At 38.0% G+C, this 27,115-nt stretch overlaps 1 protein-coding gene across 32 annotated transcripts in view; it reads left to right on the forward strand.

Moving 5' to 3' along the window:
* RBPMS (RNA binding protein, mRNA processing factor) overlaps positions 1-27,115 on the forward strand; it is a 172,899-nt gene that overhangs the window by 67,198 nt on the left and 78,586 nt on the right. For 27 of the 32 annotated variants that reach the window (XM_077849017.1, XM_077849044.1, XM_077849040.1 and 24 more), the window contains 3 exons: positions 8,054-8,131; positions 11,078-11,116; positions 12,394-12,456. In XM_077849017.1, the coding sequence (XP_077705143.1) occupies positions 8,054-8,131; positions 11,078-11,116; positions 12,394-12,456 (180 nt within the window). Of the gene's footprint in view, positions 1-8,053; positions 8,132-11,077; positions 11,117-11,451; positions 11,484-11,988; positions 12,043-12,393; positions 12,457-20,797; positions 20,841-27,115 lie in introns of all 32 variants that reach the window. The other 5 variants (XM_077849042.1, XM_077849043.1, XM_077849021.1 and 2 more) reach the window with 2 other exon arrangements.

Consider the following 27,115-nt stretch of genomic DNA (forward strand, 5'->3'; position numbering starts at 1 on the left):
CTTGACCAAACGCTGGTCAGTTTGTTAAGCTGCAACCAGAATTAAATTCCTGGCAGCAGACCATTTTAATAATTGTGGTAATCCATTTTCTTTCTTTCTTTCTTTCTTTCTTTCTTTCTTTCTTTCTTTCTTTCTTTCTTTCTTTCTTTCTTTCTTTTTCTTTTTTTTTTTTTTTTGTAATCCATTTTCATAGTGGCAAGACACAAATCACAAATGCAATAAAGCCATCTTTGGGAGTGAGTTGATGGACTATCCTCAGGTTCGTTGCTGCAGTTTGATGTTTTAGGTGATGCTTACAGAATGAGCAAAGAACAAAATCCATCCATACTTAATTTAAAAAGAGTAATCAGGGTGTAAAACTTACAAATAGGGCTCTGAACCACCCCCAACCCACGCCCATTGCCTTTTGTGTTAAAAACAACCCAGTGCTAGGGACGCCTGGGTGGCTCAGTGGTTGAGTGTCTGCCTTTGGCTCAGGGTGTGGTCCTGGGGTCCCGGGATCAAGTCCCACATTGGGCTCCCTGCATGGAGCCTGCTTCTCCCTCTGCCTGTGTCTTTGCCCCCCCTCCCCCCCCCCCATCTCATGAATAAATAAAATCTTTTAAAAATAAAAATAAAGAAATCTAGTGCTATGGGGTTTATGCTCCCACAGATATGTGGAGCTCTTTCACTTTTCTGTCCCTGAAACCAAGTTTGTATTACATGGTCTATCAGAAAAAGGATGGCACTTCCTTGGGGGTTGGATGGTGTGTGATCCCTCTGTTCTTAGGTGGGGAGTTAGGTTGGTCACAAAGCAAGAAGATCCCTTAGACTGAAACCAGGATGGTCTTGCCCTTAGGGCCTTAGTCATTGATGCCTATTTTTGGTATAAGGTACAAAGAAACAGATTCATAGTCAGAATTGAAATATGAAGCAAATTACATTATTATATATTTCTGCTAGGTCAAGCTTGTCCCTATGGAGCAATAGGCAGAAAAATGAGATACTCTAAAGGACCAAAGAAGAGGAGACTGGACCCAAGGTCACATTTTCAGATGAATGAGATCTATTTGGATTTGGGTTCTTTAAGAAATGGTTTATCCTTATGGATATTTATTTATTTATTTTTAATTTTTATTTATTTATGATAGTCACGGGTGGGGGTGGTGGGCAGAGACACAGGCAGAGGGAGAAGCAGGCTCCATGCACCGGGAGCCCGATGTGGGATTCGATCCCGGGTCTCCAGGATCGCGCCCTGGGCCAAAGGCAGGCTCCAAACCGCTGCGCCACCCAGGGATCCCCCTTATGGATATTTAAATACTTACATGTATAAATATATAAAATGAAAGTTCTCTAATTCTGCCTTCCCTCCCTGCTATTAATACAACAGTAATTTGGTAAATATTCTTTCAATACTACTCACCCCCCCTCCCCCTTTTTGGGAGCATATACTAACTTATAAAACCACTTGAAAGAATTAAACTGGGGTTATGGGCAAATTCTGGTGCTTTGTGTTGGACTTAATAGGAACCTTGTTGTCAATAGACATGGATATCTACTTGGCATTTTAAGTGTACAAACTAATGAGTTTGAGTAGCTTTTCAAAAAACTTTGGATTACTCATTCGTAGTTGTTAATTTTGGATTTTACATAAATATGTTTAAGTCCTTCTGAATTGAAATGTGATTTTTACTAGTAACTATATATTGATCCTTCTTGCTATGTTAATGAGCGTATAGTCCTTAATTTTTTTGTGATCTTTCGGTCTACATGAATTTCAGTCTTTTTTCTCCCTTGATTCTGATCAGTTTTTGTCACATTTCTTCTAAATTTCTGTGTCTTATGTTAACCTTTCTTGCCTTTTTGTCCTATTTATCATTTGGTGTTGCTGATATGATGGTTCTTGGAAATTTGGTTGCCTCATTTTGTTTGCCATATTGTCACCAGAGGTGTTGACAAGCAAACACTGCCTTCCATGAACACACAATGTTACTTAGATTTCTAAATAAAGATTTATAGACTGTACACTCTGCCTAGGATTATGCTTACACAGTACCAAAGAAGAGACTTCAAACTCTAAAACACTCTTAAAGCTCTTACCTGTGAATATATCTGTATGATTCAAAGAATAGTTACTCCAAAAGAATGACTTAAACATATAGCATGTTTGAAAGCTCCTTTTGGAGTTTACACTTATTTATAGGTTTAGGAAAGTGAGTGGATGGAGAGAAAACTTGCAGAGGATAGATTATCATGGAAGCAGGTCCATGGGCTTTACTCATTAGAATGTTTCAAATGAGTCACTTACATAGTTATTCTTGAGTCCTTAGAACATGAGAAATAGCCTTTCCCAATCCTGTGAATTTAACATGAACCTCAAGAAGTCAGCTCAGAGCAGCTAGAAGTGATCTCCAACATATTTTTATAACAACTAAAGCACAGAAAATGCCCATAGATAGGCCAATAGTGTTTGGACACTGTGGTGTTTACCAGATACAACCACTGGCTGAAAAGTGTGATTATTCTCTATTGAAACTAAGCATGTATCTATCTATTTGGTTTATGTTTTCATGTCTAGATTACCTACAAGATAATGTGTATTCTTTGTTGAAGGTAGGACCTTTCTGGGGGCACCTGAGTGGCTCAGTCAGTTGGGCGTCTCACTCTTGGTTTTGGCTCAGATTGTTGTGGTCTAAGGGTTGTCAGATTGAGCCTCATGTTGGTCTCTGTGCCCATGGTGGAATCTGCTTAGGATTTTCTCCCTCTCTGTTTACCCCCTCTCCTTGTTTGTGTGTGTGTGTTTTCGTGCGCATGTGCACACACGCTAGTGTTCTCTGTCAAATAAAATGGATAAGTAAAATCTTGGGGGGGGGGGAAACGGTTGGATCTTTCCATTTCAAAGCCTGTTTTGACCTTTCCAAGAAAACTCAAGACTAACTCAATGACTTTAGAGTTTATTAAATTTAGAAGTCAGTCACTGAGGGGTGCCTGGCTGGCTACCAGTTGGTAGAGTATGTGAGCTCTTGATCTCAGGGTTATGAATTTGAGCCCCATGTTAGGTATAGATTACTTTCAAAAATCTTAAAAAAAAATCACTGAAACGTGGCTCAACTTTTTCGGTGGTACCTGGCAGTGCCGCGGAATAACACATGGTTAGTTTTATCCAAAATGTAACTGCAGCCTCTGTAGGGGATGCCAGATAAATGACTGAGCAAAGACTTCTCCTTGCTCTTTCTGTCTAGCCCTGGAAATTTCCCCTAGCATTTATTCTTTCAGTTCTGTTGTGGTAAAAATGAAGTTGGAGGTACATTCACGGAATCCATTAGAGTCCCTTTGGAATAGAGCTGTCAGCAGCTTCACGTCTTGATCTTTTATGAGGCATGTTGTGTCCTTGACTAAGAAATGTGTTTCCCCATGTGTCTGATAAAGTAAACATCTGTGATGCTAAAGGCATAGTGCCAGGCACATCTGTGTCCATAGACAATGCTGGTAAATTAAGGGCTGCTCTGGATAATGATTGACCTGCCACAAAGTTCATTTGGTGTCATTCATTTTATTTGGGGGGATATTTTTTTCCTGGGTATTTGATTATTTATTTACCTGTCTCAAATTTTTCTCTCTACTGATTATTTTGTGAATGAACTAAGCTTTCTGTTCTCATAGAAGGTCATTTGGATATTGTTTCCTTCACTGAAACTTCCCTACGTTTATGATTTCCACAGACATAGCAAGACAAAACTTGCAAGTGTTTCTCCATTTAATGGCTAAGATAAGAAGTGTGGGGGTGAGAAGACTGAGGAAACTAAATGTTTTCAAATATCTTCATAACCTAGGTCGCAGTCACCATAGAAAAATATGAATTAGGTATTCAGGAAGAGGATTTTCCCATATATTATCCATGATTTTTTTTGACTTAATGAAATTTCCTAGTCTGAGGAGGGATTCAAAGTACATAGATTCCAAACACTTGGATTTACGTGACCCTTGGTTGTATTTATAAACACATAAGTACTTAAAAATTATTTCTCCTAGTCATCCTGTTCTGTCAGAGGAGAGAATCTTTTCAGTGAGAGATGAGAGATCCCAGCAGGTTTTTGAGATCATGAGATTCACTAGATCATGGGAAATTAACTCATGTCTATGTGTAAATAAAATGCCAGACATTGTGGTTTCCTCCAGTTTGATAAAACCAATAGTTGCCTTGAGCCTCTTGTTATCTATGAGTAAATGGCTAACCTAGGGCTAATAGGAGCTCAATTTTTTTCATGTATAATAGTTTGAGATACTAAAATAAGAATCACTTTTATTTCTGAAATATTTATATTGTTTCCTATATAAACTTTAAAGTTTTTATTAATGTATACATTGACATTTATAGTTTCCTAAAGAAAACAATAAAAGGCAATTCTCAATCTAACAAAATACAGTATGCAATACCATGTATATTATAAAAAATACAAATAAGCAAATATTAAAATCATCAAATGTTTGAATAATTTTTTTCAGCATAATTTTTACTGGTTGCATAATACATTTTATTGATGTTGAATCTTAATTTATATCAAGTAATATTGTGTTGATAACCTTCAGATTTCTATTGTATTAGTAAATTGTTTGACATGCAAGTTTGGAGTTTTTTTTCTTTAGAACAATACTGTAAATGGTAGGTTGTTTTCTAAGTGAACTCCCTAAATTTTAATTGATAACCTGTTAGGCAGCTAAGCTTCCCTGATGGACAAATAGTACTCCAGTGTTTAAACCATAGGATCTGCTTATTGCATTACTTCCTTGGAAGTCTCTGTAATCCAGTCAGCACCTGGCATGGTGTCAGACATATTGGGTACCCAGCAAAATCTGAATGGGAGTTGGGATTCCCTCTCTGCTCAGGTTGTTCTGGCTAGAGTGTCCAAGGACAGATGGTGTTTACTTTTTTTGGACTGAGTGGGAAGAGAGTTGTGGATGGCAGGGAGGGCACATTGCATAGCAGGATTCCCTCATCATCTATATCTTTGGCAGTTCTCCATAATTCGGCTTTAGCTTTGATAAAATGAAGTTCTGGAAAGAGGCTTTATCCCTGGCAAAGTTGAGGGAGAATGGGAGAAGGCAAAGGATAGATTGAACAACAAACTTGACCTAATGGACATTTGTGTAAAAAAACAAACAACGACAAAAAACTCTATCCAGGAGCAACAGAACACATATTTGTTTTTAAGTACACAGCATTTACCATGTTCTGGGCCATAAAACAAGTAAATGAAGGGCCTTTTTTGTTTTGTTTAGAACTTAAGCATATACCTACCCATATCATTCAGTCCTTTCACTGCTAGGTATTTAAGAAGAAAACCTACATCCCTACAAAGACTTTGACAGATTGATGAAAGGAATGCTCCTAGCTATTTTACTTGGAAAAGCCAAAAACTAGGAATAACCCAAATGTCCTATTAAGTTAATGGATAAATGAACTGTGGTGTATCCATATAATAGAATACAAAGTATAATAAAAAAGGAATAGATAATTAATACAATGTTGAATGAATCTCAAAATAGTTACTAAAAAAAAGGGCTAAAAGCCAGACAGAAAAGATACATACTTTATGGCTCCATTTGTATAAACCTTTAGAACATATATACCAATTATAGTGGCAGAAGTCAGATCAGTGATTGCCCTGGGAATGTGGATGGTAGAACTACGGTGGCAGGAAACTTTGGGAGATGGTAGACAGGTTGATTTGATTATTGTGATGGTTGTGATGGTTTCACAGACTAAATATCTCAAAAGTTACATGTAAACAAAGTGCAGTTTCTTAACACATTTGACTTGACCCACATGGGACCTAGGAAGCATTGATCCCCTGCATAGTCAAAAATCCACATATAACTTTGGACTCCCTTAATACTTATAATAGCCTACTGTTGACTGGAAGCCTTACTGTTAACATAAATGCTTGATTAGCACATATTTTGTATCATACAATATTCTTACAATAAAATAAGCTAAAGAAAAGTTATTAAAATCATAAGGAAGAGAAATACAGTACTGTATTGGGAAAAGCTACCTGTAAGTGGGCCCATGTAATTCTAAACTGTATTTAGGGATCGATTGTTTATCAATTATAGCACAATAAAGTTATCTAAAATTATGAACAACAGGCTTTCATGATTCTGAGGCTGTTTATATCATAGTATTGGTTATACACCTGTATGTAAATGGCATGACCTTTTACTCTATGCTGCATCAATAAAAGCGCCTTGCTTATTTGTGTTTCTTTACGACTAGAATCAACTTGAAAGCATTAGGGTTCTAGAAAATCTCCCTTTTCACACTGAGTAAAATTCTTCTAGATTTATAGATGGTTAACAAGTGAGCATTCAATTTTTCTTTAAGTAGCAGTATAATTTCTAATGAGGAACTCAATCGTGTATTAGCCTGGAGTAGAGAAGAGGAATAGAAAATGAGGGGGTAAAGTCAAGCTCAGAGAAACAGTAGAATGGTGGTTACCAGGGGATCAGGATAGAGGAAATGAGATGTTGGTCAAAGATTACAAATTTCCAGTTAGAAGTTGAAAAACCTAGGGGGAATCTAATGCACAACATTGTGTTTATAGGTAACAATACTGTATTATATACACTCAAAAGTCACTGAGACGGCAGTCCTGGTGGCTCAGCGGTTTAGCAATGCCTTCAGCCCAGGGTGTGATCCTGGAGACCCGGGATCGAGTCCCACGTCAGGCTTTCCGCATGGAGCCTGCTTCTCCCTCTGCCTCTCTGTCTCTCATGAATAAATAAATTTTAAAAATCTTTAAAAAAAAAAAAAAAAAAAGTCACTGAAGGTGGATCTTAAATGTTCTCACCACAAAAAATAAATGGTTAGTTATGCGACATAGTGAAGGCAGTAGCTAACACTATGGTGGTAATCATTTTGCAGTGTATAAGTAATGAATCAATATGTTGTACATCTTAGTGTTATGTGTCCATTATATTTAAAAGTTTGGGGAGGGGAGGGTGGAAATTTTGACTAAATGCACACGAAACATGCTAAAATAAGTAGAAAGAAAACAGGGTGATAACTCAGTGATTTCTCCTTGCCTATTGAATGAAGACGAGATTCCTGAGCCAGTGACTTGTGATGTCGTTGGATCCTCAACTGCTTGTTCTGTCTTGGTTCCCCCTTCTCCCAGAATACACCATACTATCTCCCCCTCTTCACTGCTTTGGTTAATGCTTTTCTGTGCCTCTGAGTCTTTTCCATTTCCCTTCAACCTTTATATATTTGTAGTGAAATTCATCCTAGTATTTAAGTTCCCAATCGAATGCTAACATGTTTTCTTTGATCCTCCCAAATGGAAGTGTGTCATCTGTGTTCTGTATTTTAGTAGACCCTAATCGCATAATTGGTGTCTTAGGTCTTATGGGTATGGGTCAGTGAGGTTTTCTCTGCTATTCTGGAACTGAGCAGATGAACAGTTATGCATTTTGGCTACTGTTTTGGTGTGTTTGGGTTATTGAACTTTTACATGTATTAAAATTAATTAACAGTGCCTGGCTGGCTTAGTAGAGCCTGTGACTCTTGATCTCAGGGTTGTAAGTCTGAGCCCCACGTTGGGTGTAGAGATTCCTTAAAAACGTTTTCTAAAAATATGCCGACGAGGGAGGCAAAGACAAAATAAGCAGGAAAAACAAATTGTTCTGATTTTATTTTTGAACCATGTTCTGTGTTCATTTGATTTAGAACAGAAAAGTGGTAGATTTACTGTTCTCATAACTTTTTTTTCTTAAGTTGATATTTTAACTGTAGACCTTCTCTTCCCTTCATTGTGTCAGAACCAGGTAATGGGGAAGGGAGAATCAATTAAATTTAAATCAGCTAGAGGTAATTCACTCTGAGTAATCCTATGGAAATATCCAGGAGTTGGTCTAATAACATCTTAACATGAGTGTACATTGGGTTATGGAAAAAAACATGAATTAGATACGGTTTGTGAAATATGTGAAGATGTGTATTTTTGAGATTACAAGTGAGAGCTGATCTCCAGATGGTACAGTCTCTTGATCACTTTTCATATTTATTTTCCAGGTCCGGACCCTATTTGTCAGTGGTCTCCCTCTGGATATCAAACCTCGGGAACTCTACCTGCTTTTCAGACCATTTAAGGTACCTTTTTCCTTTCAGAAATTATAAAAGGAGATCAAAAAATGTATGTATAAATAAGCTTCATAGGGGCCTCTTGCAGGAAGTAATGGTATGTTTGAGAAAGCATCTTATAAAATGACCTTTTAAAAAAAAAAAAAATTAGGGGCAGCCCCGGTGGCTCAGCGGTTTAGCGCCGCCTGCAGCCCAGGGTGTGATCCTGGAGACCATGGATCAAGTCCCACGTCAGGCTCCCTGCACGAAGCCTGCTTCTCCCTCTGCCTGTCTCTGCCTCTCTCTCTCTCCTCCCTGTGCATTCTCATGAATAAATAAATAAAATCTTTAAAAAAAAAAATTAGTTAGTAAAGGAGATTTAACAGTTTAATTCCAGTGTGCAGTCTCAGAAAAAACTGAAATTGCCTTTTGTCCTCCCCAGTGCTAAGCTAGAAAAGTCTCTTTCCTTACTAGTGGGGACATGCACCTGGCTTTGTTCCATGTAGAACAGCTTTGGGGTCCCCCCTGTTTATCATTTGCCAGTGGGAGTATTCTGAGGACAGCTCACCAAAAATACTTACCAATTACCATTATTTAGATTTCTAGTGAAATAACAAGGCCTGTTCCTACAGGGTTTCTTATTGAAGTATTATTAATATTCTTCTTTGCATATATAATCATATATATTCTTCTTTGCATATGTATAATTACACTTTCATGAACTAGACTAAGAACCCAACCACCATTACTTTCTCTGTGGGAAGAATGTCCTAAATTTCAAACAAAGTAAAACAAAATTTTAAGGAGTTATGCTGGTACATAATACAATACTTAATTCAGCTGCCTGTCAAGAACTGTTGAGGTAAAAATCACTTTAGAGATGGTTGATGTTGCTAGAATGGGAAACTTCATGGGAAATTGGACTAAAGCTGAAATTACCATGCTGCCAAGGATGGTTGAAGGCCAGCCTGTGGAGAATACAAGAAAGCTGGGATTTGGTAGATTGTGGGCAGGAGGTCTAGGCCCTCTGGAGAGTACCCGGAAGTCATGATAAATTAAGGGCTAGTGTCTGAGCTGGTCCCTGGAACAGGATAACAGCAATGCCTGGCCAAGGGCACCCTTAGGATTAGGTGGCAGACCATCTTGATGACTAAAGATTCATCCTGTTGAAGCAGTACCCCAGCCACAGAGGCAAGACCAGTTGAGGGACAGGAACTAGCTTTTCAGGCAGAGGGAGAGAAAGCAGTGACAGCTGAAAACAGCTGGGTAGGAGGAAGAAAGAAGGTTGAAGGGGCAGCCAGTTAAAAGCCAACAGAGACAGGAGTCTAGCTTATGTGCCAGGAAGGCACCATGTAATAATAGACCTACCTCTGTTCTAACAGCCATACCCTTACAGTAACAATGATGACAGTACAGAGGGAAACAGAAGGGTTAGACATGAGGTCAGCTGAGAGGAAGTGGGAAAGAAAGAAGATGTTGTGGGGGCGTGTCAGCCTCATAGAATTTCCTGAGTATCTGCTGCAGGGTTGCCATTTGTACTGTCTGTCCCTTTCATAGGATGAGGAATTTATAAGCAAATTGATCTTACTGATGGACAAAATACTGTGATGTTTCTGTATGTATATAGAGAGATTTAGCCAGCAAGCCCCTCATGAATTATCCCATTTAATTCTCAGAATCCTTTGAAGTCAGTTGGCCTCCATTTTTCAAATGAGAAAAAAAGAAACTTGGAGCAACTGAATAAATTTTGCTCAAGTTCAAGCATAATAAATGGCAAGGCTAGGGTTCAAACCCAAGCAATCTGACTTTGTCATCTGTGTTCTGAACTAGACTGTGATACTACTTTTCTGTTTGTGACTCGAGAACACAGTATATTACTACCATTGGTGGTGTACTTGAGTGAAATATCCATTTGTCCTTTGCCTCTGAGGCCATCAGGATGTTTAAACCTCCAGGTTTTTCAGAGGGAAAGAGCGCACACCTTGAAAAAGAAAGAGACAGGGCTGTGAATCATGACCTTTCTGGCCAGAAGAGCTCAAGGCCTTTGAGGTAAAATGTTTACAGTAGCTAATTGGTAACATAGTTCTCTGCTGGGAAAATATGAGGATGAATCAATCCCAGCATCCTGCCTAGAAATCTCAACACTAGAGTCAGGACCCTGGTACATTCCTAACCACCCTCTTTAATTAAAGTCCCCGGAGGCTGACCCTAGTCTGCAAATCTGTCTTAGCACTGATATGTGCAGTGGTCAATCATGTCAAGTAGTGTTTTTAGTGTTTTTTTCCCCTTGTGTCATCCATCAATGCAAGCCACCAGCCATTGATTATTTTCAGAAATAAACACATTTTATTATCCTGAGGAACCAGGAGGGGTCAAAGGAGGGAGTGAAAAGGGAGGGTTTCTATCCTCCTTAAGGATGAGCTGGAGTAAGAACCCAACAAGGAATTCTTTTATGTTTCCATTAGAGTAAACATGAAAACTGCTTTAATAAGTAAGCAAAATAACTCAATAGAATCTAGCATCAATACCTGGATAACTTTGCCTGGCGATTTTGAGGTTTTTGAGTAATAAGTTCTACGTAGTACATTCTTAATGATTTAATGTTATTTTATAGCAAGTACATGACTAAGTCATTACACACTTATCTATCTTATTAATAAGTTTACTCCATTCTCTTAGTTCTGTAAAAATGAAAAAGATCTGTTAAGAAGAACCCATTTTCCTACCATTTACAAATAAGGAAAATAAAGCTAGATATATATATATATAAATTTCAAGGTATGATTTGTTTTAGGCCTTAAGTAAGGAAGCATAGGTGCATATGTGCATGCGTGTATAAAATTTGCTTTCTCGGTTATGGCATTTGTAAGAAGAGTTAGTAGTCCTAACAGACCCATTTTTACTTAAGATACTATTACAATTGCTTTTTTTTCCTAGTAATTGTTTTTTGTTCTAAATTTGGTTCTTAATTTTCAGGGCTACGAGGGTTCTCTTATAAAGCTCACATCTAAGCAGGTAAGAACCTCAAACTTGAATATAAATGATCACTTCCATAATAAATTTGAATTGACTTTCTTCAAGAATGTTACTGGGTCTCAGCATTCTCTTTTTAAATTCTCATTAGGATTTGATTTTTGTTGATTTAAAATTGTGAGGTTGGATAGGAATTATCACAGGAAAATGATTCATAATTCTATTGTGTCCAGCCAGGATGTCTGAGACTGTCCCTGAGGAAGGCAAACAGCAAACGTAGTGCATCCAATAGGATTATATTGGGATTGCTCTGTATATTCAACAGAAATTATCTAACCCCCTTCCTGATTCTTCCTTTTTTTTTTTTTTTTTTAAAGTAAGGTTAAACAGACAAACTTTCACAATCAATGTAAGTATCTGTTGCTGAAGAATCATGCTGTGTTTCAAACTTCTAATAACCATAGGCCAAGTGCCAAGTCTAGAGTGGAGCACAAAATGTGCAGAATGGAGAGTGGTAATCCATGACCCTGATAGTTTCTACAAGTTTCTTGAAGTTTTTTGGCTGTATGCTTCCTTCCCGCCCGCGCCACCCTACCCCCCCCCCCCCCCCCCCCCCAATGCTGAATATCTAGCATGCTCACATCTCAGTTACTTTTCATCTCTCAGTAAGGTGTTCTCTGATTCATCAGGAGTAAGCTAGGTTGCAAGCATCTTTCTGGATTAAAAGATGGAGTCCAAAGGGATTATCACCTCTCTCTGTTTAGAACAATTTGGTTTACATACCTAGTTAAACACAGGACTTTTTAAAGGTATCCTTTGGGAGTTGAGATGGAAATGTTCATTTTATAATTTTGATCATGCAGTGAGAGTACAGGGCTTTTATCATTGTGTCATTGTATTCCTTGCACTTACAGTGTACCAAAAGGTGATTCGGTTCTCTTTCCATTTTAAAAGATGAAGAAACTGAGGTACAGTGAATTTGATTTAGGAAAGTAGAGCCTCTCGACCCAAGTTTTCCTCTATTCTCTTGTTCACTGCTGCTCACCTTCCAACCCCTTCTAGATTTTTTTTTTTTTTTTTATGATTCTCTAAATCCCCAGCTGTGCCCTTGAAGAACCACCCTCACAATCCCTTTTGATTCATGTTAGAAATTTGGCTAAGCCACTGCGTCATGATTCTTTTAAACTGGCTTTCTTATTTCTACCCATTGCCTGTGGTCATTTCTTTATCTTAGCTCTTCAGTTTGACATCACCTTTGATCCAGAAAAATAGATCTCTCCTGATTGGTTTTTTTTCTTCATATTTTTTTCTTTCCTCAGCCCGTAGGTTTTGTCAGTTTTGACAGTCGTTCAGAAGCAGAAGCTGCAAAGAATGCTTTGAATGTAAGTAGTGATATAATCATTCATGTTTCCTTGTGAGGTGGTGGGAGGCAATAGAACCTTTTTGGACCGGAAATCATATGGAGGGAATATGACTGCTCATTCTCATAGGGATTCATCAATTTGCCATCTAAAGAGATTTTTCCTTGAGTTACGGTCAGATGTGCAAACTACTGAATACTGCTTTGGTCTTCTCCAGCTTTTACTGTAATGTTCAAAATAACTAACAATGTCTTATTCTAATTCAGCCTATTCACCACCCATGGTAATGTGAAGCTTAGTTTGGCCATCATTATACTCTCAAAGGCTAAGTCTAACCCAAGACTAGATCAAAATTTGGCTTTCCTTCTCTCATGAGTCTTCCATTTAGGTATGTGGGTTTGTTTGGGTTATTTATTTAAGGTTATAGTTTTCATTCTCCTTGTTTTCCCCAAAGACCTTCTGCATTGTGCCTATAATAAATAGTTCTCAACTCTCATTGAGTGTAGATCAATGTATTTGGTTTGTAGGCAACTTGTCTGCCATATGTTGCCAGCTTCATTTTAGAAGATATTTTCCCTTTTTAGTATATTGAAAATGAAAAGCAAAATAATTTAAGGAGAACCAAGACTGAGAGAAGGCGAAGGGAAGCAGAATTTGAGCTCCAGATATTGAGGGCTGACCTGAGGTGAAGGGTCTTAGTGAAAAGTTGGGCTCCATCTTGCTCCAGGCAGTCAGCCTAAGTGGCTATGAATAAGGATTGATGAAAGTGGCCAAAAGGGTTTAGGGTACTTCCCAAAAGGCAAGGGGCCACTTGACTGGTTGCAATCTGAGTGTCATGGTGTAGGCCTTTGTGTTGCTATGGAACCGATAGGTACCCCTCCTGGCTGCTCCTTTGAGCCGCTGCTAAGGCTGACCATGCTACGGAGGGCTATAGGAGAGACCTGGTATCCTGGAGACTTGGAGGCCCAAAGGAAAGGGCCTCTCCAGAGGGGTCTGTTTATTCAGCATAATGGTGTAATTGTGACACAATCTTGAAAGGTTTTTGGTTTAGAGGGGAGAAAAAAAAGTACACACTCTCAGAAGAAATGATTTGCTTGTTACGGTTGGTTTTTCATGAATATCTTTGGAATCCTGGAGCTTGAAAGAGCTCAGGATTTTCCTAGATTTGGATAAATAGCCTTCTGGTTAGAAAAACTACTTTTCTTACTCTTTCTCTTCCATGGAACAGAATATAAATCATTTATTTGTGTACCAGTTGTATACTCTGAAGCACAGTTATAATTGAATATTTTGATATAAAAATTTTGATTTTTTTTTTTTTTTTTTTAATCATTACACAGATCTAGCCAGAATTTTCTCAGTGTAACCAAATTTTAAACTATCAATAAAACTAGGATTCAGGGGCACCTGGGTGGCTCATTTAGCTAAGCGTCTGCCTTCAGTTTAGGTCATGATCCCAGGCCCTATGTCCAGCTCCCTGTGCAGCAGGATGTCCGCTTCTGCCTGTACCCCCTCTCCTTGCTTGTGTGCTATCTCTCTCTCTCTTTCTCTCTCTCTCTCTCTAATAAAATCTTAAAACAAAACAAAAAACTCCCTAGGATTCTATTCAGATAGTGGTTTTCTTTCATCCATACTAGATAGCAGGTTTCTAACTGCAGAACTATTCTGGGTTTTTCAGAGTTATGTTAGGTGAAGTTTTCACCATGTTCTTTTTTCATTGTTCTTCTAAAGGAAGTAGCAGCAATTGAAACTTGTTTACAGAATGGGCTCTCCCTGGCCTGCCTTGACTGTCTGAAAAACACTAGGCTTTTATAGCGACTTCTCTCAGCCGATGAAGTCAACTTTCCCTATGGGCTAGGGTTTGTGTTGGTTTTATAGAAGTTTGTTTTTAAACTGTTTGTTTGTTTATTTTTTTAAGTTTTATTTATTTATGATAGTCACAGAGAGAGAGAAAGAGAGGCAGAGACATAGGCAGAGGGAGAAGCAGGCTCCATGCACCGGGAGCCCGACGTGGGATTCGATCCCGGGTCTCCAGGATCGCGCCCTGGGCCAAAGGCAGGTGCCAAACCGCTGCGCCACCCAGGGATCCCTTTAAACTGTTTAAATGGTCAAGTCCTAAACTGTGTTTCCTTGCTTCAGTAAGCAAGATATAGCAAACAATTTCCATTTTTCTTGGTGCCCAAGGGATTTATATCAGTACCAATGATCAGATTTTGAGCCCACAGTACCATAACATTAGAGGTGTTTATGTCCATCTCTATGCCGGTTAGCCCCAGATCGTTGTTTTCGTGTCCTGACATCTGGTATCTGGTTTTAGGTTCAGCTCTTCTTTTTCACTAGCAGTGAGCTTTCCTTTAGCAGCATCCCCTTCCTTAATCATTATTGTTCTTTGTTGCTCATGTACTAATAACTTGGGAAGAACTCCAGGTGAAACCATTCAAATTCTGTTCTAGTCTGTGGACTTAAGGGTAACTCTTAATATTTATCCGTGAATTATTGAAACTGAGCTTCTGCTCAGAGGCTGACCCATGGTTGTAGGGCATTTGTTGGCTCATGGTTGATTTCTTGCTTGACATTTTTAACTTTAATATATAAGATATTACAGGTCTTTGTACCTTATTAGAAACCATGCTATTGTTAAAATTCTGGGAACAGAGAGCTGGAAAGTTTGGATGGCTCAGGAAGCATGGGTTTAAAGCTACAACTAAGAAGTAAGCCTTTTGCATTTTTTTGCATGCCTATTTTGTACAATGTCTCGCTATTTGCTTGGTCCATGGAATGTTGCTGCATTTTTCCTGGTGGCAGTGACAGATACTTAATTCATATTGTCCAAGACAAATGGCCATGCATGATAAAGTTTGGTGTATGTAACAATGGAGCAGAGTTTCTTTTCTCTCTAGAGAAAATGGGCCTGTTCAGGATAATGTACTTAAACATGAAGCTGACACATTTTCTCTATGACCCAACATACTAAGTAAGCTCTTTTCAGGGTCATATTTTTTAATTGGTGAATTGAAAACATACGATGCTCATAGCCATTACAAAATTTGCTCCTCAATATCATTTTTCCAGGCTGCTTTTATATTTATTTATTTATCTATTTATTTATTTATTTATTTATTTTTAAAAAGATTTTATTTATTCATGAGAGACACACACAAAGAGAGGCAGAGACACAGGCAGAGGGAGAAGCAGGCCCCATGCAGGGAGCCCGACTCGGGACCCGATCCCCGGTCTCTAGGATCATGCCCTGGGCTGAAGGCAGTGCCAAACTGCTGAGCCACTCGGGCTGCCCTCCAGGGTTCTTTTAAAAGCTTTTCCTCACATTCCTTTGGGAAAAATTTCCATGTTGTAATGTTTTGTTTTATTCTGCTATTGAGAAACTAAAGCCTCAATCCAGTAAGTCCCTCTGTATAGAATAGTTGACATGTTATGTTATGAACCACTTCTCCATGCTGCTTTTTGTTATTTCTCTGTCTTGGGTTACTGGTTCAGTTATTAGTATTAATAATTAGTCTCTTCCTAAATTACTGTTTTTTGTTTGTTTGTTTTCCATTTTTGGATTATGCTTCAGTCTATTTGATAATTTTATGGAAAAACCTGCTCAGATTGAATTAAGTGGTAACATTGAACTTTTATCACGAGGTTACTTAAATCTTCTAAAGTAAATACAGTATATTTTGTTTTTTCAGCAAAACCTCCCAAATTAAAAATAGCCCCAACCAGACTTCCCTTCAGGTTATCTATGGTCCCATTAATCCACATGATTAGAAACCTCATTCATTCTTTAACCTGACAACAAAATATCTGGCCTATCCTTCACCCTTCATACACATTTGTAATTTCCATACTGGCAGTTTTCTATTTTCCATGCTAATAGAAGGGGGTGTTCATTATGCAAAGAATCCAATTTTTAGGATTTGTTTATAATTTTGGAATGTAAATCAAATATGATGAGTGATAATGAGAGTTAGCCTGGTTTAGTAAAAATTTGTGGAAATTTTCAAAAGAAACAAAGGAAATAGAGTAGATATAAGGGTAAAGACCCTGAGTAGAAGTAAGAATAAACCACCCTTGGCTTCCTACCAACAGTGAAGACCCTAATATTGCTACTGTTGCCTAGCTGAAATCTTGTAATAAATAAGAGTGATTTGTAGTTAACTCTTCAAATTAACAGGCTTGTCATGGTCCTTGTTTGTGTAAGTTTCCATTGTAGGCATTGTCTTACCTTGGCATTTGGGAATCACTCATCTAAAGTCCAGTTGACCCTTGAATGTTGCAGGGGGGCTAACTACTCCCTGAAGTGAGGGGGGTGGTGGATTCCAGTCAAAATACATAAAACTTTTAATTCCCCCTGAACTTAATAGCCTGCTGTTGACCAGAAGCTAGTCAATTAATGCATATTTAACTCCTTATATATGTTGTATATTGTATTTTTACAATAAAGTAAGCTAGAGAAAAAATGTTAAAAATCTTGAGAAAATACATTTACAGTACTGCATTTATTTAAAAAATCTTTATGGACAGCATTGTTCAGATCCATGTTCAAGCATCAGCTGTACTTTGAAAGGTTATGTATGATCTCTGGAGTGAGTATATGTGCCGTTTTGTTTGCGATCCTTCTTCCCCTAATTTTAAATAGTTGTTATTGGGCTAGGTTTTATCATACACTGTATTGTAAATTATCAGAATTAGAGAAGTCTGATGTTTGTTTTTTTAAGGATTTTATTTATTCATGAGACACCTACAGAGAGAGGCCAGAGACATAGGCAGAGGGAGAAGTAGGCTCCCCTGCAGGGAGCCTGATGAGGGACTTGATCCCAGGACCCCGGAATCATAACCTGAGCCAAAGGCAAACGTTCAACCACTAAGCTACCCAGGTGCTTGAAAAGTCTGATGTAATCAAACTATGTACATCACTACAAGTTGCCTTCACAACTAAACATTGCCTGCATAAGCACAGTGATTTGCTTTACTCTCAAATTCGATAGACTCTTTGATATAAATCTATCATTGCAACCCCTACTCCACTGGATTCTTTTTAAAACTTTGAGTTTCAACTCACATATCATATAACCCATTTAAAGTGTGCAATTTAATGATTTTAGTATTATTTTTTAAATTATATACTAAAAAAATCTGCCATTTTAATGATTAAGTGCATAATTCAGTGGCATGAACTACATTCACCATGTTGTGCAACCATCACCACTATGTCTTTCCAAAAGTTTTTCATCATCCCAAACAAACTTTGTAACTATTAATCAGAACTTCCCAATTTCTTCCTTTAGCCCCTGGTAACCTCTAGTCTATTTTCAGTCTCTATTAATTCACTTATTCTGAATATTGAAATGTTTGTCCTTTTGTGTCTGGCTTCTTTAGTGTAGTGCTTTCAAGATGCATCAGTGTTGTAGCATGTATCATTCCTTTTTTGGCTGATATTCCATTCCCCTCTTTTGTTTATCCATTCATCTGTTGATGGACACGGGTTATTTCTACCTTTTTGCTCTTGTGAATAATGCTTCGATGAACATTGGTGTACAAATTTCTGTTTGAGTTCCTGTCTTCAGTTACTTTAGTTATGTACCTAGGACAGGGAACTTGAGCTTTTTGGAACTTCCAGACCTTTCCATAGAGGCTGTACCATTTTACATTCCTACCAGGAAGATATTCAAGGTTCCAAATTTTCCACATCCTCACTAATACTTACTATTTTTAAAATTATGATCATCCTAGTAGGTATGAAGCCATCATTGAGATCTTGATAAATACTTTTTTTTTTATTTTTTATTTTTTTAAAGATTTTATTTATTTATTCATGATAGTCACAGAGAGAGAGAGAGAGAGAGAGAGACACAGGCAGAGGGAGAAGCAGGCTCCATGCACCGGGAGCCCGATGTGGGATTCGATCCCGGGTCTCCAGGATCGCGCCCTGGGCCAAAGGCAGGCGCCAAACCGCTGCGCCACCCAGGGATCCCTTGATAAATACTTTGATTGCAGTAGTAGATCTGGGTTCTTTTGGAATCCCACATGACTTAAATGTTTCTTTTAACAGGGATTAGGAAGACTTTTCTGTGTGTGATGGCAATTCTAATTAATAGAACTGTTACCATTAAATAGTTTACCTGCTAATAAAATGAAGGTGGAGGGCACACCTGAGTGGCTCAGTCATTTAAGCCCATCTGTCTTCAGTTTAGGTCATGATCTCAGATTCTGGGGATTCTGGGATCAAGCCCTGTGTCTAGGCTCCCTGCTCCACGAGGAGCCTGCTTCTCCCTCTTCTCCCACTCTTGTTGTCTCTCACTATCTCTGTTGCTATCTCTCTCTCTCTCTCAAATAAATAAAATCTTTCTTTTTTTAAAAAAAGGAAAAAAGCCAACCATTGGGTAATTCATTTAATATGACTGTTTTGTATTCTTTTTATATATAATATGCAACATATGAAGGAAAGGTATTTTCTCAAGGTCTAAAAAGACTTTGGAATAGAGATTGAAAGGGAGTTTGGTTTTTAAGAGGAAAAAGTGGCAGTCATGTACACTTGCAATGCCAAGAAGCCTTAAGTAGAAAATGAAGAGAAATTGAAGATATGTAGTATTAAATTCTTTATGATTGAGAAAAATTATCAATTTCAGGTATCAGAATTTTGTCAATTACAAGAATTTTTAGAAAAATCTTTAAATAATTCATAAAGCATGCTGAAAAGGTACTTGATAGTATAAACATGTTGTAAAAATAGGCAATCAGGGAAACTTTGGCTTTTCCAACTCCATAAATTCCTGGCATTGTAGTAAACAGTATGGTTATTTACATCACAATGATTCCAGCCTTATGCGTAACTTGAATTTTGTTGAATAGCCTGAGCTCTCTAACTATGGAAGCGCGGAACAGTATGGTGTAATTAGTTAGTTCTATACCAGGTTCCTCATCACAGGTAAGGGTACTGTTTATTTCCAAAAGTGTTCAAAGGGAATCCCCAAACAAAAACACTTGTAAGTGTTCTAAATGTGAACCTCTACCATGAGGTATATTTTCTTAGTCAAAAGGTGTGGCCATAAGGTACTGGTACAAACTTACTGAGTAGAGAACAATACCAGGGCAGTCAAGATAGGCATTGACAACACAAAGACATTTTGGCTTTGGTTTGACAGAAGTCTGCACAGCAGTCTCTGTTTCCTGTATCACAGGTTTTCCTGACAGGTTGTGCAAGTTGGGACTTTTGATCTTAATATTTGTACAGCTTGTGAGTTAGGTGAATTATTTCCACTAAACAAAAGTTTTCACAAACACAAGGATCCAGATGGCCTATTTCAGCTCCCCCTCACCAAGCACTATGTCAATATGTTTCTTATCAGTTTTAAATTTTTCTCCCTAAATTTCTCTTAGCCTATTGCTCAATGCGGTTGAAGAGGCCCAATTAGTGTGATCCCAGCTGGGACTTTTGGATGGGAAATATGCAAGGCTGCCAGATGAGATCATGAGTCCGATCTAATGTTTATCTGTTAAATCTGTTTATAACTGCTTACTCTTGATTTGCAAAGTTCTAAAGCAGCCATTTGACGTCACTGAGCTGGGGTCTATGCTTGTGCCAGTCAGTATAGAGCTGCCATGATGCAGTTACTGGACTCTTTTTTTTTTTTTTTCCTCCCTCAACGACTACATGTTTGGGGCTTGACAAACAGCTCAATCAAGCTAGCCCCCCTCAATGAAATTTGAAGTAGACTTCCATGAGTTACACTACCAAAACTGACTCACAACCCAAATACAATGTAAAAAAATAAAAGTAGTAAATGCCCAGTGTATGATTGTTTAATAAGTTCTAGGATCTGTTAGATTATTTTTCTGTGCTTTTCTCTATGATGGTCCTGCATTTTTGAATGGTTCTACAACCTTCCTAGGATGGTGCAGCACATAATTTAAAAGTAATTATGAAAAACAACTCATGAAGATGAATGCAAGGAATGTTAAATTTCTAATGAGAGTCTTGGCCTGAAGAAAAGTAGTTTATTTAAATCTAAGCACTCACATGAGAAACTGAAAACATAATGCTACTAAAAGAAATCCTAAAGAGGTTTAAAGAAAGAAAAGTAGCCAGTAATGTTAGCATCATCCTTTCCCCAAGAAAACAAGCAGGAAGAGCCGTGGATTCTCCCAAATAAACTGGTTTGTATTCCATGATAAGTATATGTAGGCGGGGAAAAAAGTATATGTGGAACTCTCAAGTTCAGATATTACATGGCTATGTGAAAAAGCCCTCAGACTTTGCATTGTGGCCTTTTTTTGAGGCTCTAACATATTTAAACTTAAACTTCCTTTTAAAAATGTTATCTTGTATTGACCTTGACCTTTCTCCATGGTTCTTCAGGTATTTCAGAAATGCTGAGAATCTATTTGCCTCTATTGTAAATGTAAGTAGAAAATGTAGTTAGTGTTTGTGGAACATGAAGTGCAAAGAGTAAGTTATTTGCTAGAACTCTTTTTGCTAAGAAGCCAGGCCAGTTTTAGAATGAAAGCTCTCTAGGCCATTCACATTGCTGATTGTTTTGCAGGGCAGCACATTATGGCCCCTTAAATCACTATTGTAAAATCACTTTTATTTTTTAGTGAATGATCATACCATCCTAATGACTAGGGGTCACACACCTCCCTTCCACACTGGCTTTGTGTTTCTGGTAATCTGCACAGATTTTAACTTTCAGTCCACAAAGCTTTTATCTTATTTTTTAACTGGAATGCTTTAGAACATTTTGAAGAATTGGGGAATAGGGATGGGACTTGACCTTCCTCTCTTAAAATGGAGTAGGGTGTTTTGACATTTGTCAATGATTGTATTCTTATTTTCTTACAAGAATATACAGTATGAGGTATTTTCATTCTTTAGTGTAAACTTTTCATGCGATTTTTAATGGATACTTTATAATTATTACATAGAAATATAAAAAACTTAAATTACAGAACCACAATAGTCCAGGATTTTTATATACATAAAAATAAGTAGGGGAGAAGAAACAGTAAATGCTTCTGAAATATGAACATATATATATCTGCATGGTAAATACGGGATTGGGAATAAATTTTTTGTGGTTTTTTTTTTCTTTTTTTTTTCTTTGATAGAGGGAAAGAGCTTATGCTTGCGTATGAGCAGTGGGGTCAGAGGTGTGGGGATAGAATCCTAAGCAGCCTCCATGCCCAGGGTGGAGCCCAATGAGGGCAGCTCGATCTCACAACCCTGAGATCATGACCTGAGCTGAAACAAAGAGCCACTCAGGTGCCCCAGAAATACAACAGTTATAATAAACATGATTATACTTAATAATCAACAGTCTTAAAAATAATACTGTCTACAGGCTGATATTTATAGAGAAACTATGAAATACATTTTTAGGACTAATATTTCTAAAAATGAAGTTTCAGTAGAGAATTAATGAAAAATTAAGTGGGACCTTGAGTTTACCTGGACATTGAATAAAAGGTTCTAAGTTTTTGTCTTCTAGCCGTTGTGGGGCAAGGTAATTTTATTTTATTTTTTAAAAGATTTTATTTATTCATGAGCGACACAGGCAGAGACATAGGCAGAGGGAGAAGCAGGCTTCCCTGTGGGGAGTGGGATATAGCACTCAATCCCAGGACCCTAGGATCACAACCCAAGGCGAAGGCAGATGCTCAGCCACTGAGCCACCCAGGTGGGGAAGTTAATTTTAAAGACTAAAGTTTTCAAATTAAAAGATCTAAATAATTCCCCTAGAGAATGCAGTTGGGTAGAAAATTCCTACTATAAACTGGTAACCAGTGGTTCTCTTTTATTTTGAATCACTTTAGTCCATTTTGTCCTTTGTTTGCCTTATATAAGACATCACTCAAAAGTAAATGGATGAATAAATACACAGAACTTAAAAAGTAAATTTGGAAACGTATTATGGGAAATGAAAATAAATTTAAATGGAATGGAATTCACATCATGTTCTCAAGCAGAAGGTTAGTTTATAATGGAGCAAAACCAGGCAAAGTATAAAAGTGTTTCTATACTTTCAAACATAGGAATAAAAGTTAGAATTCACACAATACTACAATTTTTCATAGAATTTTAGTATTTATATAGAAGACCAGTGTAATGCGCAAAGGAACATTAAGGCAGAAAAAACTCTTCAAGGTTACAGGTTATGGATACACCTCAATGGGAAAAAAAAGGGCAATTAACAAGGTGTTATGAAAGAAAATCAGGCTGTTTACAAATCTTAGAATGCTAAATAAATGAATGACAAAACTAATGAAGGTTTTTAGGTTTAAAAAGGGCCTAGGTAACTATATGGTAGGAAGATGCTGATTTTTTCCAACACTTTACCACCTCATCTTCGCTTATCTGTATGGGTGTTCACCAAATTCTAAAACCGTCCTTAAAACAATCTTAAAAATGAAATTCATTAATATTAAATACATACTGTATGTTTGATATATTAGGGTAGTTCTGTCTGTGCAGAACATTGGACGTTACTGTGTTGGTACCTGTGTAAAGGTACTAAATCTCTACATTGAGGGTGAGAGAGAACAGAGAAAGTTTCTTGGTAACCAGTTATCCTGTCTGGGAGGCTTTCTAGTCAGACGCACCGTAATAAAGGTGTCAATCAAGCTGACCTGGTTCAAAATCCAGATTTTGCTGCTTATTGTTTGAAGACCCCTTCTCTGGACCATTGTTTTCTTCCCATTAATATTTTGTTGATAATACCTATTTCAAAGGGCATAAGGACCAAAGTAAATGAGATAGATAGGTTTTTAAGTACTCAATTTTTAATGTAAAAATTGTGGTAATTGGGGTGATCTTCACAAAGGACTGGTTTTTATTCCTTAAGACCACTTTGCTGCAGTCTGGTTTTAAAATGTGGAATTCCAAATTCCACTGGATTCAGAGTACTCATGAACTTTATATTACAGTGTAATTAATGGTAAATTGATTCATCAGTCCTTTATTGGAGCTTTTTTGGGAAACAAAGTTGCAGCGTTGTCCTTAATATTTTTCAGCCTTCCAAGATATAGTAAGTCCAACAAACACCCCCTCTTCTTCCTTTTATTCTATCAAACTAATCATGCATATTCCTTTGTCCATTTCATGTTCCATTTGAATCTGTTTAAAGCCAAAGACCCCACGTCCATTCCATATAAAAAGTCTTTTATTTAGCACCCAGTGAGATTCCTGAGTTGATTGTCAGACAACCCTTTTTGTAGGGAGAAGTTTAGCTTCAGCCCTGGCAGGTCACCAGTAAGTGGCCTTGAGGTGATGCATCAGAATGGAGGCAGCACTATGATTTAAGTTGCTCAGCAGTGAGATCCGTTTTGACTCCTTTCTTCTTTGGTGCTCTGTGCAGCACAGGAAGTACTTTGCAATGAGATTCTGAAACTTAGACTTCACTGTTTACATTCTTTACAACTAATTTCTGCCTAAGCCCCAAACTCTTGGTTGGAAGGAGTTCGCATAGGTTTTTAAAAACAGGTTTAAGGAGCAAATGATACCTCTTTCCTTATTTCTGTATTTTTACCATATTCATCAGAGAACAGTTTCTCCCAACCCACGGATTGATTGATCTGTAGTGGTATTAATAAGTGACTTTGAAAGCCAAATAATTTATTGGTGTAGAAGGCACTCATTTTTATCCTCAGTAAAGTTGAGGGTATAAAATTTTTGACTTCAAAAATATTTTTAATACTTCTTAAAAAAGATTTTATTTATTTATTCATGATAGACATAGAGAGGCAGAGGGAGAGGCAGGCTCCATGCCAGGAGCCTGACACTGGACTCGATCCCGGGACTCCAGGATCACGCCTTGGGCCAAAGGCAGGCGCTGAACCGCTGAGCCACCCAGGGATCCCCTTAATACTTATTTTTAAACATAATACAGTCTGCCTTCCTAAAGAATTGCCATTATCCTGTTGTAAAGCCTAAAAATCAGTAACGAGTTTATACATGTGTTCTGCTTCCTCTTGGTATTTGGCTTTAAGATGACCTAAACTTGGTTATGCATAAGTTATGCATACACCGTGTAGGAGACTCCCCTGATTCTTGTTTAGAGGAGGGGTGGTCATTGCTGAAAAACTGGGAAACACACACAGGGCTGGGCTGTAAAAATGTGCATGGAGGCCTGTTTGTGGGCTGTTGTGTCTGATCTTTAAATGGAAGTCTTTCCAAAATGGTTTTGGAAAGTTGAGGCACCTTTTTTCAATTGTAGAATTTGTTTACATCAGCACTTGTTTTTATCTCCTTCGTCTTTTTTTCTTCTACATCAGCCACTAATAAAGGCTCAAAGGAAATTTGCAGAAATATCCTTAAAGGAGATACAGAAAATTGAGGGTACCTCAGATGATCCAACAAGCACCTTAGGTGAACCTGAGAGTGTTAAATGCATTTTCTTTGTTGTCTGCCTGCCTTACAAGTGGGACTTACTCTTCATATGCTTTTCTACATAGACCCAGAATATTTAGTTTTTATAATTCTAAGACTCCTTATATGGCACAGCGTTAATCGTCTAACATATCTCAGGATTCATAGTATATTTTCATGCAGACCCACACACCTCTATTTTGCCTGGTGTGTGCCTAATATGTGTTAGATACAGAGGCAGCAGATTGGTCTCCTTTTTGATAATTAGAAAATGAGTTTGTAATGAGTATAATTAGTCTTTTCCTTAAAAAGCTGAAACTATCCTTGAAATTAGTCTCAGCACTAGTAGTCCTTTTATCTTGAAGGACCCATACAGTCATCTATTAATAATACATTGGAAATCAGATTTTTAGAAACTCCTCCCTTCCCTGTTTTATCCTGGGTGTTCTATCCTTGGCAAAAGCTGTAGAAGCACATGTGTGGCCTTTATAAAAGTGATGCTCCTAATTCTCATTAGGGATTTAATCTTTTTGTGTTAAAACTGATAAATTCAAACATAAACACCCTTGCTGTCTCATCAGATATACTACGTAACCAAAGAAGTATATTGTCTAGATCGATGGTTTAGTAATACAAACTATGGCTAGGAATAGGGTTGTGGTTTCTTTGTTTTCTTCCCTTTATGCCAAACACTGATTTAAGCCCATGATCAGGCTTTATAGCAATAAAGCATATAACCTAGAAATCCCTTACATTGATACACGTTACTTTCTGTCACTCAGAAATGTTTGTCATGGCACCCGTAAGGCTCTAGACCAGTACAGGGAGGTACTGGTAACCAGAGAGCCTCTCTTTGTCTTTCTGTATTTCCCAAATATGTGCAGTTAGCCATTAGAAGTCTGAGGGTTTTCAGCGTCCAGTAGAGCAATGAACATCAGATGAGATTGTCACAGGTCAACATTAAGCAAATGTAGGCCGTCAACAAGTTTGTTTTGATATCCCCTCAAGATCTCGTTAGGGTCAAAACCTTAACTAAATGAAGATCCTGCCTAGGATCTGCTTCCTTTTAAGCTTTCATTGGTAGTGCCATTCAGTAGGGAACGGGACCAAAAGGTAAAAGATGGTCCTGTAGCTATGACCATTCCCCCTGGAAAGGGGAAAGGAGAATGCTTATGGCATAGTCGTCCCAGCAGTGAAAACCCGAGAGGAGGCCACGCTAGGACTACACAGTGAACAGCACAGCTGGCAGCACCAGCCACATCTGGTGTTAAGGATTCTAAGAAAGCCTTGGTCACTACCGGAACAGCTGACCTCCGTTTACCTTCAAAATCCTCAGAGTAGAAATGTTAATGTCAGGATTCCTGAATGAAAGAATACTATCTGCTCTCTGGCCTCTGTTTCTTTCCACATAATACTATCTTTTTCAAAGCGTCCCTGTAAAATACTGCTTTAATGGGTAACTGACCATGCTTGAAGTGGAGACACCCTTTTCCTAACATGGTCAGGGCCCAGGTCTTTCAATCATCTTTTTTAGGACAGTTTGAGAACATAGTGGCAAAAGTTCAAACAATCAAGCCCTCTCAGCCCTTTGGAAAATAAACTCTGTTTGACTCGGATTCTGTTGACATGTTTAAGATTGAGTTTATAGCTTCTTCAAAGACCGTGTCATGACTTTATAGTCATCCTATACAAAGCAGATTCTCCTAGGGCATGGTTATGTACACAGAGGGGGGCTGGCTAACAAAAAGTGTGCTTTAGTAGAAAAGAACTAAATTAAGCTGGGGTGGATGGCCGAGTCAAATGGAGCCCCAGATATCTCTGAAGTACTTCCATCTAAATCTCCCAGGAGGTGGATCCAGTCTCTGCAGTTAGCAGACAGTGCCCTCAAGAGCTACTCAGACCGTGTGAACTAACAGAAAAGGAGCAATAGGAGGAGGACATACAACATCAGCTCCTTGAAAAAGGGGGTTGGGTGGGGGTGTTGGTGTTTGGGAGAAATGAAGCCAGGTGGAATAAGAGAATAATTTGAAACTGCACAGCACCGGTTTGGACAACAGCTCAGATAATCCTGCTGCCTTCTCCAGTTGTGTGAGAATCCCACAGTTGGGTTATGAATCTCCTCCTCTTTTACAAGTGGTAGAAGCACCTTCTCAGAAAAGCCAAGAGAAGAAATCCTCAGCAGTCCATACTTAGGAGTGGTAGCTACAGCTACTAATAATAAACACTGGGCCACAGGAATGTTTATGATATGCCAAACATTAACCATTGACGTGAACTATTCTCATAAAAGCAACTCTGAGATGTGGACTGTTT

The sequence above is a fragment of the Canis aureus genome, chromosome 15 (genome assembly GCF_053574225.1).
Source record: "Canis aureus isolate CA01 chromosome 15, VMU_Caureus_v.1.0, whole genome shotgun sequence".
NCBI lineage: Eukaryota > Metazoa > Chordata > Mammalia > Carnivora > Canidae > Canis > Canis aureus.